Source organism: Schistocerca cancellata, chromosome 9, assembly GCF_023864275.1.
Source record: "Schistocerca cancellata isolate TAMUIC-IGC-003103 chromosome 9, iqSchCanc2.1, whole genome shotgun sequence".
NCBI lineage: Eukaryota > Metazoa > Arthropoda > Insecta > Orthoptera > Acrididae > Schistocerca > Schistocerca cancellata.
Window position 1 is genome coordinate 12,806,692 of NC_064634.1, and position 16,496 is coordinate 12,823,187.

A 16,496-nucleotide genomic window follows, 5' to 3' on the forward strand; every position below is an offset into this window, starting at 1 on the left:
AACGTAATTTAATTATTAAGGCAAAAATGAAAAACATAAATCTCTTTATTTGGACTCTGTTCATTGTTTTACAGCACAGAGGTACATAAGTATCGTAGAAACATGAAAAACTATGATTTTTACAATATCGAGCGCATCATTCAAATGCTGCATTTTTACATTTACTACTGTACCATTACAGTATGAACGCAACAGAACTGATCTGGAGCCGAGATGCGGGATTTGGCCCGAGAGGTAACAAAGGCTGTTAAAGCTGCTAATCGTACTGGAACTAACGCACGCGGCTTTTTCACACGTCACTGCCGAACGCTGGCGGGATGCAGAACGGCTCGTCATAAGACAGGATGAAATGCTGCGCCTGGTTGGCTCCGAGGATTCTGTTGTTGATAGGCTTGTTATCAAGGTAGCAGGTGACACTTCCAGAACTGAAATGAATTTTCTAGAATTCGGATAAGGAAGGAGCTATGAGATTACCAGAAGACTGACTGTAAGTAATACCTTCAGTAGCTTCAATATTTAACTATACGGTGAAATCCTTACGTTACACACAGCTCATTCAGAAAAATTACCCTGTGGTTAAGTCAGGAATTTTCATCATTCTTGTTTTTAATTACAATAGTACGTTAGCTAAAAACGATAACGTGCTGCGGTTTTCGTCTAGTCGTGTAGGAAGCGTATTGCGGGAGATTTGCAGTGTATTATTTGATTCTGCTTAAAAATTAAATGACATTCAAAGCTGTATTGCTCCTCTACTCGTGTCTTGCTACTTTTGAACTCCACCTGGCCACGTCACTGCAGGCTAGATGACCGGCCAGTCGTGTCCAAGTTAGATGCGCCGGTAACTCTGTTGTCCCGTATTATCGCTACGTCGATGTGCGCGTAACGCACAGCAGAAAACGTACCGTTGTTACCGTACTTGACAGTACTCGAGACAGCTTGGCTGCGGTCCCACGTGAAACGGAAATCCAATGACGTTCCAGCAAAGGTGCAATGTTTACATCAGGTTTATTCTTATGCTGAACGGATTTATAGTCAGTAGACACCCGGCTTGAGATTCCAGCCTCGGTACAAATTTTCATTTCTCGGATGAATCTGCATATATACGAGGGCAGTTCAATAAGTAATGGAACACATTTTTTTTCTCGGCCAATTTTGGTTGAAAAAACCGGAAATTTCTTGTGGAATATTTTCAAACATTCCCGCTTTGTCTGGTATAGTTTCATTGACTTCCGACAGGTGGCAGCGCTGTATGGAGCTGTTAAAATGGCGTCTGTAACGGATGTGCGTTGCAAACAACGGGCAGTGATCGAGTTTCTTTCCGGGGAAAACCAGGGCATCTCAGATATTCATAGGCGCTTGCAGAATGTCTACGGTGATCTGGCAGTGGACAAAAGCACGGTGAGTCGTTGAGCAAAGCGTGTGTCATCATCGCCGCAAGGTCAAGCAAGACTGTCTGATCTCCCGCGTGCGGGCCGGCCGTGCACAGCTGTGACTCCTGCAATGGCGGAGCGTGCGAACACACTCGTTCGAGATGATCGACGGATCACCATCAAACAACTCAGTGCTCAACTTGACATCTCTGTTGGTAGTGCTGTCACAATTGTTCACCAGTTGGGATATTCAAAGGTTTGTTCCCGCTGGGTCCCTCGTTGTCTAACCGAACACCATAAAGAGCAAAGGAGAACCATCTGTGCGGAATTGCTTGCTCGTCATTTGGCTGAGGGTGACAATTTCTTGTCAAAGATTGTTACAGGCGATGAAACATGGGTTCATCACTTCGAATCTGAAACAAAACGGCAATCAATGGAGTGGCGCCACACCCACCCCCCTACCAAGAAAAAGTTTAAAGCCATACCCTCAGCCGGTAAAGTCACGGTTACAGTCTTCTGGGACGTTGAAGGGGTTATTCTGTTCGATGTCCTTCCCCATGGTCAAACGATCAACTCTGAAGTGTATTGTGCTACTCTTCAGAAATTGAAGAAACGACTTCAGCGTGTTCGTAGGCACAAAAATCTGAACGAACTTTTCCTTCTTCATGACAACGCAAGACCTCACACAAGTCTTCACACCCGAGAGGAGCTCACAAAACTTCAGTGGACTGTTCTTCCTCATGCACCCCACAGCCCCGATCTCGCACCGTCGGATTTCCATATGTTTGGCCCAATGAAGGACGCAATCCGTGGGAGGCACTACGCGGATGATGAAGAAGTTATTGATGCAGTACGACGTTGGCTCCGACATCGACCAGTGGAATGGTACCGTGCAGGCATACGGGCGCTCATTTCAAGGTGGCGTAAGGCCGTAGCATTGAATGGAGATTACGTTGAAAAATAGTGTTGTGTAGCTAAAAGATTGGGGAATAACCTGGTGTATTTCAATGCTGAATAAAACAACCCCTGTTTCAGAAAAAAATGTGTTGCATTACTTATTGAACTGCCTTCGTACTTCGTGGATGTTTGAGGCTTGAAAAGGTGTTACTTGATTAAAGCACCTATACCTGGGTTTCAGGCATGACACCGCATTTCGTTCGATGCTATTCCAATATAGCTGGAGAGCCTCTGCAACGCTGTTCCAGTTTAGGGGGAATACCAAGTGGGCTGAGGGAATCTGGACTGAGGAGGGAGACGTAGTAGGGCGGGCCTTGCTCCTATGCAAAGCCACTGTGTCAGGGCAACGTAGTGGTCAGTGCCTGCGCCAAGTGAGCAGCGGTGGTACAAATTTTCATTCGTCGCTTCAGAGTGCATGTATACATCATAGATGACTGAGGCTTGAAACTGTCTCTGGAACCTTATAGTTCCATTTGGTTACGCTTTGATTTTGTGTCGTATGAAGCGCCATCTGTTGGTCACTTTGTGCAGTTTTCTTGGTTTCAGTAGAGCCTCGTGCCACTTCGAGCACGTAAGTCAAATTCTACGTCGTTCGCTTGCAGGCAGATCGACAGCAACAAGCTGCAGTACATCCCGGCGGGCGCGCTCGACGTCGTGCCGGACCTGGTGGCCATCAAGCTGGCCAAGAACCCCTGGCACTGCGACTGCTCCGCCCTCTACCTCGCCACGTCAGTACCATCTCTCTCTTAACTCTCCTCCTTACAAAAATACAGGGTGATTCAAAAAGAATACCACAACTTTAGGAATTTAAAACTCTGCAACGACAAAAGGCAGAGCTAAGCACTGTCTGTCGGCGAATTATGGGAGCTATAAAGTTTCATTTAGTTGCACATCTGTTCGCTTGAGGCGCTGTTGACTAGGCGTCAGCGTCAGTTGATGCTAAGATGGCGACCGCTCAACAGAAAGCTTTTTGTGTTATTGAGTACGGCAGAGGTGAATCGACGACAGTTGTTCAGCGTGCATTTCGAACGAAGTATGGTGTTAAACCTCCTGATAGGTGGTGTATTAAACGTTGGTATAAACGTCAACTACCCGAGGCGATGGATCGGCCGCCAGGCAGCCCGTGACAGAGCACTTCATCACTGGCGTCCAAGAAGCCCTGATCTTACCCCCTGCGATTTTTTCTTATGGGGGTATGTTAAGGATATGGTGTTTCGGCCACCTCTCCCAGCCACCATTGATGATTTGAAACGAGAAATAACAGCAGCTATCCAAACTGTTACGCCTGATATGCTACAGAGAGTGTGGAACGAGTTGGAGTATCGGGTTGATATTGCTCGAGTGTCTGGAGGGGGCCATATTGAACATCTCTGAACTTGTTTTTGAGTGAAAAAAAACCTTTTTAAATACTCTTTGTAATGATGTATAACAGAAGGTTATATTATGTTTCTTTCATTAAATACACATTTTTAAAGTTGTGGTATTCTTTTTGAATCACCCTGTATATTTAAACTAAAGTCAGTAAATTTCAAACGTCACTCCAGAAGGATGCAGTTAGTTAAGTGCATGAAAATGTTTTCACTCGTCATTGCCTCATTGTGTTCTATAAACCCCACCATGAAGATGGGGAAAGAGTCATCTTATACATTAACAAGCAGGAGTAGCCACTCAAAGTTTATTTCGATGAAGTATTGTAAGTAGGCTGTTTACGTTTTTATGTTGGTAACGCCACGTAGCGCTCTGTATGAAAATCACTGACTGTGCTGTGTGCAGTCTGTGGCTGGTTTGCATTGTTGGAATTTGCTATTGTAGTGTTGGGCAGTTGGAGGTGAGCCGCCAGCAGTGGTGGATATGGGGAGTGAGATGGCGGAGTTTTGAGAGCGGATGATCTGGACGTGTGTCCGCCAGAGAGAGTTAATTTGTAAGACTGGATGTCATGAACTGATATATATATATATATATATATATATATATATATATGTATGTATAATGACTTTTGAACACTATTAAGCTAAATACATTGTTTGTTCTCTATCAAATTCTTTAATTTGCTGACTATGCCTATCAGTAGTTAGTGTCTTCAGTACTTAGAATCTTTTACTTAGCTGGCAGTATTGGCACTCGCCGTACCGCAGTAGTTCGAGTAACGAAGATTTTTGTGAGATAAGTGATTCATGAAAGGTATAGGTTATTGTTAGTTAGCGCCATTCTTTTGTAGGGATTGTTGAAAGTCAGATTGCGTTGCGCTAAAAATATTGTATGTCAGTTTATTGATGATCTGAATAAGTAAAGAGAGAAATGTCTGTAGACGTTCAGTTTTGCTCAGCTGTTTGAAAATCAAATAACGTAAGAGGATTATCAGCACAGTAATTCATTAATTTTTCTAAGGGGACGTTTCAGTACACTAACGACCAATTACGACTAGTTTTAAACAGTTGACATTAGTAATTATTTCTAGATTACCTCACACGTGATAACCATGAGAAAACAAGCCACCGATCCACGTCTTCTACTGTTCAGCTGCTGCTTTTATATAATAGGCTACTTCAAACACAGTTTTTCTGTAACCACGCACAGAACGCTATCAATTGTCAGTATACATTGAGATTACAGAAGTCATGGGATAGCGGTATGCACTTGTACACATGGAGGCGGTATCGCTTACAGAAGGTATAAGAGGGCAGGGCGTGGGCACAGCTGTCATTTGTATACACAGGTGGTTCATGTTCCTTACTTATATACTTATTGCGGGTAATTCTAAAATATTTCTGTTTGCTGATGACACTAACTTCGTAGTAAAGGATGTTGTGTGCAACATTGGCTCTGTTTCAAATAGTACAGTTAATGGCTGAAGTTCATGGCTTGTAGAAAATAAACTAAAGCTAAATCACAGTAAGACTCAGTTTTTACTGTTTCTAACAGACAATTCAACAAAACTCGACGTTTTACTTTCACAGAATGGGCATATGATTACTGAAACTGAAAAGATTTAATTTCTAGGTGTTCAGATAGACAGTAAACTGTTGTAGGAAGTCCACGTTCACGATCTTGTTCAAAGACTTAATGCTGCCATTTTTACTATTCGAGCAGTATCTGACATGAGTCATCGTTCGAGACGAAAATTAGTCTACTTTGCTTATTTTCATTCGCTTATGTCGTATGGTATTATATTTTGGGTATTTCCTCTCATTTTAAAAGGATGTTTTTGGCTGAGAAATGGGCAATTCGGGCAGTAAGTCGTGCAAGTTCGCGAACCCCTTGTCGACCCCTGTTCAGTAGTCTGGGTATTTTGACATTGTCCTCTCAATACATAAATTCTTTACTGTCGTTTCTTGTCAACAATATCAGCTTATTCCCAAGAATTGGCAGCTTTCACTCAGTTAATAATACTAGGCAGATATCCAATCTGCATTTGCTTCACACTTACTTAACTCTTGTGGAGAAATTTTTTCAGTAAGCTACCACAAGAATTCAAAAATCTTAGCAGTAATCCACGCGCTTCCAAACCGAAACTGAAGAGTTTGCTCATGGGTAGCTCCTTCTATTCTACTGAGAAGTTCCTTGAAGACTTAAGGCGATTCTTATGTTATACTGCTGATTGCCTTTTCTCAAACTTATGGCTTCACTTTGTTTCGGGTTGATAAAACATTTTATTTTATCTGTTACTACTTTTACTTTGTAATTTCCTGTACTGAAAAATTCCAGGACCTCGGAGATTTGCTCGTCAATTTGGTCCTACGGAACTAGACGTATAAATAGATAAATAAATGTGGAAAAATAGAAATGATAATGGTCGCACGGAAGAAACTAACAGACTTAGAATATGGAACGGTAGCTGGAACTAGGCGCGTCAAGAGTGTACCGAGATCATCACATTTCAGGCACGTTACCTCTCACCACGGACAACGCAGTGACCGACGGTCTTCACTTAACGACCGAGAGCAGCAGAGTTGTCAGTGCTCACAGACAAGCAACACTGCAAGAAATAACTGCAAAAAGCAGTGTGGGACGAACGACGAACGTATGCTGTAGGACAGTCCCCAAACAATAATGTCACATCAGCGGACCACAGTTGTTGGTGACTGGTTCGAAGTACACTCTGGACAGAGGGAATCATTTGGCCGCCCAGACCGCTCGACATGACTGCCATCCATCACTTGTGGGACATAATGGAGAGGTCACTTGGTGCACAAAGTCCTGCACCGGCAACACTTCCGCTGTTACAGACTGCTGTGGAGACAGCGTGGCTCGATGTTTGTGCAGGGTACTTGCAGAGTCCATCCCACGTCCAGATGCTGCACTAGGGCGGGCAAAAGGAGGTCCGACACGGTTTCAGGGCGTATCTCATGACTCAATTTTGTCATATGATGACATGTTGGAGACCGTGGCTGTTTTTGAAGACAAATGTTGATGGTGTTAGGGCAGCAACCAGCCACAAATTTACTTTGAGTTCCTTTATTCAAAGGAAACCGTCACCGGTTTCGAATCGTTGCGATTCATCATCAGACGGTTTACATGCTTTCTTTCTGACATTTGGTGTGTTTTTATAGATTAATTGTCGTGAAACGTCGGTTTCGAGTGATTGTTTCCATAACGTTCATCCAATCGATGTAAATGCATTTCCACTGCATCCTCGTTGTTGCACACGTAATAGTTCTCACTGTACACTTTAGATTTGTCGCTGAGATCATTCCAACCACGCACCACATGTTTTGGTACATACAAAGAGTTTACAAACATATGGGTGTCACAGATGCTATGATATATCGTAACATTTGACAATGATGTCCTATGTTTGGAAAGGTTCATATATTCTTTTACAAAACTGTAATGTCTTTTACATTAGTACAGAGAGATTGATTTTTTTTAATATCTGTTATTGCTAATTCAATTATAAAGTTTTTTATATATATTTAGAACTATATAGGTAAAATAGTATATTTATTATTTGTGGAAAAGCTGATTCTGATATTTTTCTTCTTTTTAAATAATTACAACAAAAAGTAATCCATGATGTAAACACCTCCAAGAGTCCCTACCGTAAATCAGGAATATACAAACTCAAATGTGATACATGCCCAAAATTCTACATTGGACAGACAGGCAGAAGTTTTGAAATTAGATACAAAGAACATATTGACGCTCTAAGACTTGGCAACTTAAACAAATCAGCATTTGCAGCCCATATTGCTGAAGAAAACCATTCAGTGGGAAATATTGAGGACAACTTAAAGATTTTGCATCTAACAGAAAAAGGAGCCACTATGAATATATTAGAAGAATTAGAAATACACACACACAAAAACAGCACCCCAGACTATATCCTTAACGAACAAACAGAGTTGGCTAACACCCCTTTCCTGAAAAATTTCCAAACATTACTTTTCAGCCTCCAAAGCAAATAATATTAATACACCTATCTGCAGATCAAGTAGAAAATTTATATGTTACTATAATTCTCATGCTATTTTACCTATACAGTTCTAAATATATATAAAAAACTTTATAATTAAATTAGCAATAACAGATATTTAAAAAAATAAAATAAAAAAAAGAATCAATCTCTCTGTACTAATGTAAAAGACATTACAGTTTTGTAAAAGAATATATGAACCATTCCAAACATAGGACATCATTGTCAAATGTTACGATATATCATAGCATCTGTGACACCCATATGTTTGTAAACTCTTTGTATGTACCAAAACATGTGGTGCGTGGTTGGAATGATCTCAGCGACAAATCTAAAGTGTACAGTGAGAACTATTACGTGTGCAACAACGAGGATGCAGTGAAAATGCATTTACATCGATTGGATGAACTTTATGGAAACAATCACTCGAAACCGACGTTTCACGACAATTAATCTATAAAAACACACCAAATGTCAGAAAGAAAGCATGTAAACCGTCTGATGATGAATCGCAACGATTCGAAACCGGTAACGGTTTCCTTTGAATAAAGGAACTCAAAGTAAATTTGTGGCTGGTTGCTGCCCTAACACCATCAACATTTATCTCATGACTTTTGTCGCCTCAGGCACTTACATATGGAGAATTACAGATTCTTACGGAAACTTCGACTCCAGAACGTACAGGCAGTTTAAAGACGAAAACTTTTGTCCCATTTATTTGTTTGGCCAACGGCTGATTAACAAAAGAAATCATTAATTTAATTGCGAGAACAACATACAGTGATTCTAGATAGTAATCCGCTCCTCAGTGTAGATCCTATTTCAGAATTCTTGTGCCAGCCACAGTTTTCATGTAGTAATGGTTTTTGTAAATGTTCACGGCGGCCTTTGTATTACACACTGAGTTCGACAAAAGTCACGGGACACCTCATAATATCGTGTCGGACCCCCTTTTGCACGCCGAAGTGCAGCAGTTGTACTTTGGGACGGACTCGACAAGTCTTTGCAAGTCCTCTGCAGAAATACCGTGCCGTCGGTAATCGTGAACTGTTGCCGTTGCAGGAAGTTGGGCGCGAAATGACCTCTCGATTATGTCCCGTAAATGTTCTTTGGGTTTCATGTCAGCCGCTCTGGGTGGATACATGATTCGCTCCAATTACTGAGAATGTTCTTCAAACTAGTCTCGAAGAATTGTGGCCTGGCGGCGTGGCACATTGTCATTCATAAAAATTCTTGTTTCGGAACATGAAGCCCATGAATGGTTCCAGATGGTCTTCTAGTAGCCGAACATAACCACTGCCAGTCACTGATACGTTCAATTGAACCAGGAGACCCTGTCCATCCCATGAAAACACAGCCCATACCACTATGAAGCCACCACCACCTTGCACGATGCCTTTTTGGCAACTTGGCGCTACACTCTTACCAACTGAAATTGAGACTCATCTGATAAGGCCGTAAATTTCCTAGTCGTGTGGGGGTCAAATGACAAGGTCACCAACCCTGGAGAGGCGCTGTTAGCAAAAGCACGCGCGTCGGTCGTCTGCTGTCACAGCCCATTAACGAAAAGTTTCGCCGCACTATCCTGACGGATGCGTTCGTCGTAGTACGTCCCACAGTGATGTCTGAGGTTATTCACGTATTCATGTAAAGACTTGTCCTTTGGCTTCACAACGTTTTTACGAGGTCCAATTTAATATGCTGAGGAGCTAGATACACATTTTTGGGGTCAGAAAGAGGAGCGTTCACCATGTTGCTTTTCCCATGCAATAATTCATTTCCGATGAGGTAATTTTTCTCATAATACACTCCTGGAAATTGAAATAAGAACACCGTGAATTCATTGTCCCAGGAAGGGGAAACTTTATTGACACATTGCTGGGGTCAGATACATCACATGATCACACTGACAGAACCACAGGCACATAGACACAGGCAACAGAGCATGCACAATGTCGGCACTAGTACAGTGTATATCCACCTTTTGCAGCAATGCAGGCTGCTATTCTCCCATGGAGACGATCGTAGAGATGCTCGATGTAGTCCTGTGGAACGGCTTGCCATGCCATTTCCACCTGGCGCCTCAGTTGGACCAGCGTTCGTGCTGGACGTGCAGACCGCGTGAGACGACGCTTCATCCAGTCCCAAACATGCTCAATGGGGGACAGATCCGGAGATCTTGCTGGCCAGGGTAGTTGACTTACACCTTGTAGAGCACGTTGGGTGGCACGGGATACATGCGGACGTGCATTGTCCTGTTGGAACAGCAAGTTCCCTTGCCGGTCTAGGAATGGTAGAACGATGGGTTCGATGACGGTTTGGATGTACCGTGCACTATTCAGTGTCCCCTCGACGATCACCAGTGGTGTACGGCCAGTGTAGGAGATCGCTCCCCACACCATGATGCCGGGTGTTGGCCCTGTGTGCCTCGGTCGTATGCAGTCCTGATTGTGGCGCTCACCTGCACGGCGCCAAACACGCATACGACCATCATTGGCACCGAGGCAGAAGCGACTCTCATCGCTGAAGACGACACGTCTCCATTCGTCCCTCCATTCACGCCTGTCGCGACACCACTGGAGGCGGGCTGCACGATGTTGGGGCGTGAGCGGAAGACGGCCTAACGGTGTGCGGGACCGTAGCCCAGCTTCATGGAGACGGTTGCGAATGGTTCTCGCCGATACCCCAGGAGCAACAGTGTCCCTAATTTGCTGGGAAGTGGCGGTGCGGTCCCCTACAGCACTGCGTAGGATCCTACGGTCTTGGCGTGCATCCGTGCGTCGCTGCGGTCCGGTCTCAGGTCGACGGGCACGTGCACCTTCCGCCGACCACTGGCGACAACATCGATGTACTGTGGAGACTTCACGCCCCACGTGTTGAGCAATTCGGCGGTACGTCCACCCGGCCTCCCGCATGCCCACTATACGCCCTCGCTCAAAGTCCGTCAACTGCACATACGGTTCACGTCCACGCTGTCGCGGCATGCTATCAGTGTTAAAGACTGCGATGGAGCTCCGTATGCCACGGCAAACTGGCTGACACTGACGGCGGCATTGCACAAATGCTGCGCAGCTAGCGCCATTCGACGGCCAACACCGCGGTTCCTGGTGTGTCCGCTGTGCCGTGCGTCTGATCATTGCTTGTACAGCCCTCTCGCAGTGTCCGGAGCAAGTATGGTGGGTCTGACACACCGGTGTCAATGTGTTCTTTTTTCCATTTCCAGGAGTGTAGTTGCTTTTTCTATCTTTGCTGGACCACTTGTCTAGGACGCAGTAGTGCTCCCTGTACCCGAGCCGCATAGCGAGAAGCAGTGCAAATACTTTTTCACAATTGCAATTGAAATGCCAACCATCCGAATGAGGACATGGTACCCTAAACCGTTTATGCAATTGGCATAAAGCAGTTTAAAAGCACCTGCGGCTGATTGCGTTATCCACCAATAAAAAGCAACAAAATGGCACATTGCGATATTTGTGCTCACACATAATGTTTAAGAACGACTTTGAGTTCCTTGCGAAAACATCCGTAGCCAAGCCATCCAACAAAAAAATCTGATGATGAAGATGATGAAGTCCCATACTCCTTGACGGAGTGTAGGGGAACGATGCGGGAGACCCGCACCGCCGTACTAGGCAAGGTCCTAGTGGAGGTGGTTTGCCATTGCCTTCCTCTGACCGTAATGGTGATGAATGATGATGATTAAAGACGACACAACAACACCCAGTCATCTCGAGGCAGGTGACAATCCCTGACCCCACCGGGAATCGAACCCGGGACCCCGCGCTCGGGAAGCGAGAACGCTAGCGCGAGACCACGAGCTGCGGCCACAATAAATTTACCAGTTACATTTCAGAAATAATATATTTTAGTCTATAGTCCCAATATTTTATTTATTATTTTGCCCTCGGTCTACCGGTTTCGACACACAGTGCCATCGCCAGGCTAAGCCCTGAGATGCAGTCGTCAAGCACGTATCGCAAGTAGACGTATCAAATAATTATCGCATAAATGTCCTGTACCAAAACTGGTAGACAGTATGCAAAATAATAAATTAAATATTCGGGCTACATACTAGAACCTACACTGACGGAAAAGAATCACAACACAAAGGAGGAGTTGCGAGACATAAACGGAAGTTGGTAGGCGTGTTTCTACATCTGAAAGATGACGTCTCTTCAGATTTGGCGCCATTCCTATAAGAGCGGCGCTAGTAGCGCCACTAGGAGGATGGAGATGAGGTTTGCTTTAAATACACGCCGTCAGGAGCGTTAGTTGCGCCCCACCCTCACCTACCTTGGCCTCGCCATTGACCGTCACCTCACCTGGATCCCTCATCTACGCTCCATCCAATCCAAAGCCCAAAACCGCCTCCGACTCCTCAAACTCCTCTCTGGCCGGACGTGGGGCTTGCACCCCTCTACCACCCTCCACACCTACAAATCCTTAATCCGTCCCATCCTCTGTTATGCCAGTCCAGCCTGGATATCTGCCCCCCCCCCAACTTCTATAAGTCCCTCCAGATCCTTGAGCATCACTCCTCCTCCTTGTCTTCCGTATACGCCTCCCGTCCCCCACGCGGATCCCCTATGACCTCATCCCTTTCCCCCATCTGCTCCTATTCCTCGAACATATCTGCATCCTCCACACCTCCCGCCACCTTGATCCCCCTCACCTCCTGGTTGCTACTCTCCTCTCCCATCCCCACTCCCTGCCATGTCTTCACTGTTGTGTCCCCCCCTACCTTCCATCTCTACATCCTTCATCTCCTTTCCCAAGGTGGCTTCCATCAACTCCCCCTCCCAGATGATGCCCTCTCTCCCTCCATTTATCCCTCCTATCAATTCTGATCCTCCCCCTCCTTTCCTCTGTCCTTTTCCCGGGCTCCCTTTGCCCCCCTTCCATCCTCTTTTTTCCCCACCTCCCCTCTCTCTGCCCCCTTCTCTCCCCCGAGTCCTTTTGCATTTCCCTTCTCTGCCTTTTCCCATTCCCTCTCGCGTCTGCCCTGCCCCTCTCCCCCTTATGAGTCCTCTCCCTCGTTGGTTCCCCCCTCCCCTTTTTCGTTTTTTCCTCTCCTCCCTCCTTGTTTTTCCCCCTCCTCCAGGTCCCCCTCACCCCGTCTGCCCTTGGCTCGGGAGTGTCATCTTTGTGCCGCCATCTTCGTGCAGTGTTTTACAGTGAGTGTTTTACAGCGAGTGTTCCGTGTTGTATGACTTTTGGGAAGTGTTGCGAACGGCCATCATACTGTCGCTGGGTGTGATTTTTTTTATCTCTTGCGAACAGAAACCAGACTGTCGCCATGTATTTTTAACTGTGTGTCTACTATGTTACTTGTCTGATTCCTGTGTATTTTATTAACATTGCCAACCCCTTTGCATTCTGTTTTAACTTTCCGCATTTTCCCGCCATTTTACACTTTAAGTCACCGTTTTATCGCCTGTTTTTCTTGTTTCTTTTCTTCTTCCGTTTTTAAAAAAGTCTGTAGGCTGTAGAGCAGCGTATTAAGCTGCTGCCAGCCCGCCCCCTTCAGGGGGGATTGAAAATCAATAAAGGAAAAAAAAACCGTTAGTTACGTCTGAGACTTCACGCGGCAAGTTGACGTCAGTCATGAACGCCTTTAAGGCGACGAAGGCGCCGTTATCAACACCTCGCTGAGTTTTAACGAGGTCTTGTAAAAGGACCACAAGAAGCTCGATGTTGCTTGTGCAATGTTGCAGACAGACTTGGCAGTAATGTAGCCGCTGTACTTGACTGCTGGCAGCTGTGTTCACGAGAATGTATGGCAAACAGAAGACAGGGCTCCGGACGGCCACGTGGCAGTACCGAGAGGGAGAAACCGTTGTGTTCGGCGTGTATGGCTCTGCAGCGCCGTACTGCATCTGCATTACAAATTTTAGCAGCAGCCGGCACCACAGTGACACAACGAACCGTTACAAATCGGTCGCTTCAAGGGGATCGCTCCGAGCTGTGCAGCGTAAATTCCACTGACTCCAAACCACCGCCATTTGGGACTTCAGTGGCGTCAAGCAAGAGCACATCGGAGGGCAGCGTGGGAGTAGGTTGTGCTTTCTGATAAAATCCGGGTCTACCTCGGTGCCAGTGATGGCCGTATGTTTGGCCTAAAAGGAGGTCATTTGAGGTCCTGGACTCAACCTGTCTGTGTGCTGGACACTCTGCACCTACACCTGGAGTTATGATCTGGAGCGCGATTTCATGCGACAACAGGAGCATTCTCGTCGTTATCCCACGCACCCTGACTGTAAATTTGTACGTCAATCTGGTGATTCGACCTGTCATGCTATTTATGAAAAGCACACTAGGCGGTGTTTTCCAACAGGATAACGCTCGCCGACATACCGCTATTGTAGTCCAACATGCCCCACAGAGTATCGACATGTCGCCTAGGCACGCTCGATCACTAGATCGAGCACGTATGAGACGACAACTCCACTGTCATCCACAACCAGCGTGAACTGTCCCTACATTGACCGACCAAGAGCAACAGGCATGAAATTTCATTGCACAAATTGACATCCGGCACCTGTAAAACACAAAGCATGCCCATTGCATGCTTGTATTCAACATTCTGGCGGCTACATCGGTTGTTTATGTACTAGCATCTGACATTTGCAACGACTTATCTCACGCTTGCAACTAACCTGTCATCTTGCAATATTAATTATTGAAACATGTTACCTAAACAAATATATTATCGAAATTTCGTTACTGTGCATTTATTATTTTTTGGTTTCTCGATTTTTTTCTGTCAGTATGTATCTAAGATGTATTAGTCGCTGTTACAACCGACGGTCTGTCCATAATGTCCATTCCACAATTATTGTTGTACTTTCTTAAACACGTAGGTTATGTTTTAGGAATGGGGTTTATTATGTGTTGAGGAACGCAGTAATGGATTCTTTAGAAAAATGTATTAAATAAATGAAAATTTAAAATGATTTACTTAACCACAAGAACCACTTAGAAAAGCTTGTTACAATAATATAAACTATATGGCTGGTTTCTTATTCAGCGTAGTTCACAACCTACGTGGAACCGACTAAATAATTAAAACGTTTCCGGAACCACACAATTCGTCATCCATAGACCCTACCGGTGAAGTTACGCTATGCTTTTTAATCATGCTATTATATATCTGCTGTAAACAAGAGGTACAATTTAAATCTTTTGTGTAATATTTTACAATGAAACAGCATAAGTATCAAACTAGGAAGAATAGAAAGTACAAGGGAACGAGAGCGAATGAAATTAGCCGAAATCATGACGAACAAAGAAACCGAAGAAACTGGAAAATACAGAATGCAGCGAAGATCATGGTTAAAAATACGATGAACAACACTACGAAACCGAATGGTACCTTTAATCATCATCATCATCATCATTTAAGACTGATTATGCCTTTCAGCGTTCAGTCTGGAGCATAGCCCCCCTTATACAGTTCCTCCATGATCCCCTATTCAGTGCTAACATTGGTGCCTCTTCTGATGTTAAACCTATTACTTCAAAATCATTCTTAACCGAATCCAGGTACCTTCTCCTCGGTCTGCCCCGACTCCTCCTACCCTCTACTGCTGAATCCATGAGTCTCTTGGGTAACCTTGCTTCTCCCATGCGTGTAACATGACCCCACCATCTAAGCCTGTTCGCCCTGACTGCTACATCTATAGAGTTCATTCCCAGTTTTTCTTTGATTTCCTCATTGTGGACACCCTCCTGCCATTGTTCCCATCTACTAGTACCTGCAATCATCCTAGCTACTTTCATATCCGTAACCTCAACCTTGTTGATAAGGTAACCTGAATCCACCCAGCTTTCGCTCCCATACAACAAAGTTGGTCGAAAGATTGAACGGTGCACAGATAACTTAGTCTTGGTACTGACTTCCTTCTTGCAGAAGAGAGTAGATCGTAGCTGAGCGCTCACTGCATTAGCTTTGCTACACCTCGCTTCCAGTTCTTTCACTATGTTGCCATCCTGTGAGAATATGCATACTAAGTACTTGAAACCGTCCACCTGTTCTAACTTCGTTCCTCCTATTTGGCACTCAATCCGTTTATATTTCTTTCCCACTGACATTACTTTCGTTTTGGAGATGCTAATCTTCATACCATAGTCCTTACATTTCTGATCTAGCTCTGAAATATTACTTTGCAAACTTTCAATCGAATCTGCCATCACAACTAAGTCATCCGCATATGCAAGACTGCTTATTTTGTGTTCACATATCTTAATCTCACCCAGCCAGTCTATTGTTTTCAACATATGATCCATAAATAATATGAACAACAGTGGAGACAGGTTGCAGCCTTGTCTTACCCCTGAAACTACTCTGAACCATGAACTCAATTTACCATCAACTCGAACTGCTGCCTGACTATCCATGTAAAGACCTTTAATTGCTTGCAAAAGTTTGCCTCCTATTCCATAATCTTGTAGAACAGACAATAACTTCCTCCTAGGAACCCGGTCATATGCCTTTTCTAGATCTATAAAACATAGATACAATTCCCTGTTCCACTCATAACACTTCTCCATTATTTGCCGTAAGCTAAAGATCTGGTCCTGAAAACCTCTCAGAGGCCTAAACCCACACTGATTTTCATCCAGTTGGTCCTCAACTAATACTCGCACTTTCCTTTCAACAATACCTGAGAAGATTTTACCCACAACGCTGATTAAAGATGTACCTCTGTAGTTGTTACAATCTTTTCTGCAGTGAAGGAAACAAAAGAAAAATTCGG

General features: G+C 44.5%; 1 protein-coding gene across 1 annotated transcript in view; it reads left to right on the forward strand.

Annotated features, from left to right (window-relative positions):
• Window positions 1-16,496, forward strand: part of LOC126101591 (carboxypeptidase N subunit 2) — a 213,005-nt gene that overhangs the window by 179,361 nt on the left and 17,148 nt on the right. The window contains exon 9 of the mRNA XM_049912270.1: window positions 2,930-3,055. Within this exon, the coding sequence (XP_049768227.1) occupies window positions 2,930-3,055 (126 nt within the window). The remainder of the gene's footprint in view (window positions 1-2,929; window positions 3,056-16,496) is intronic.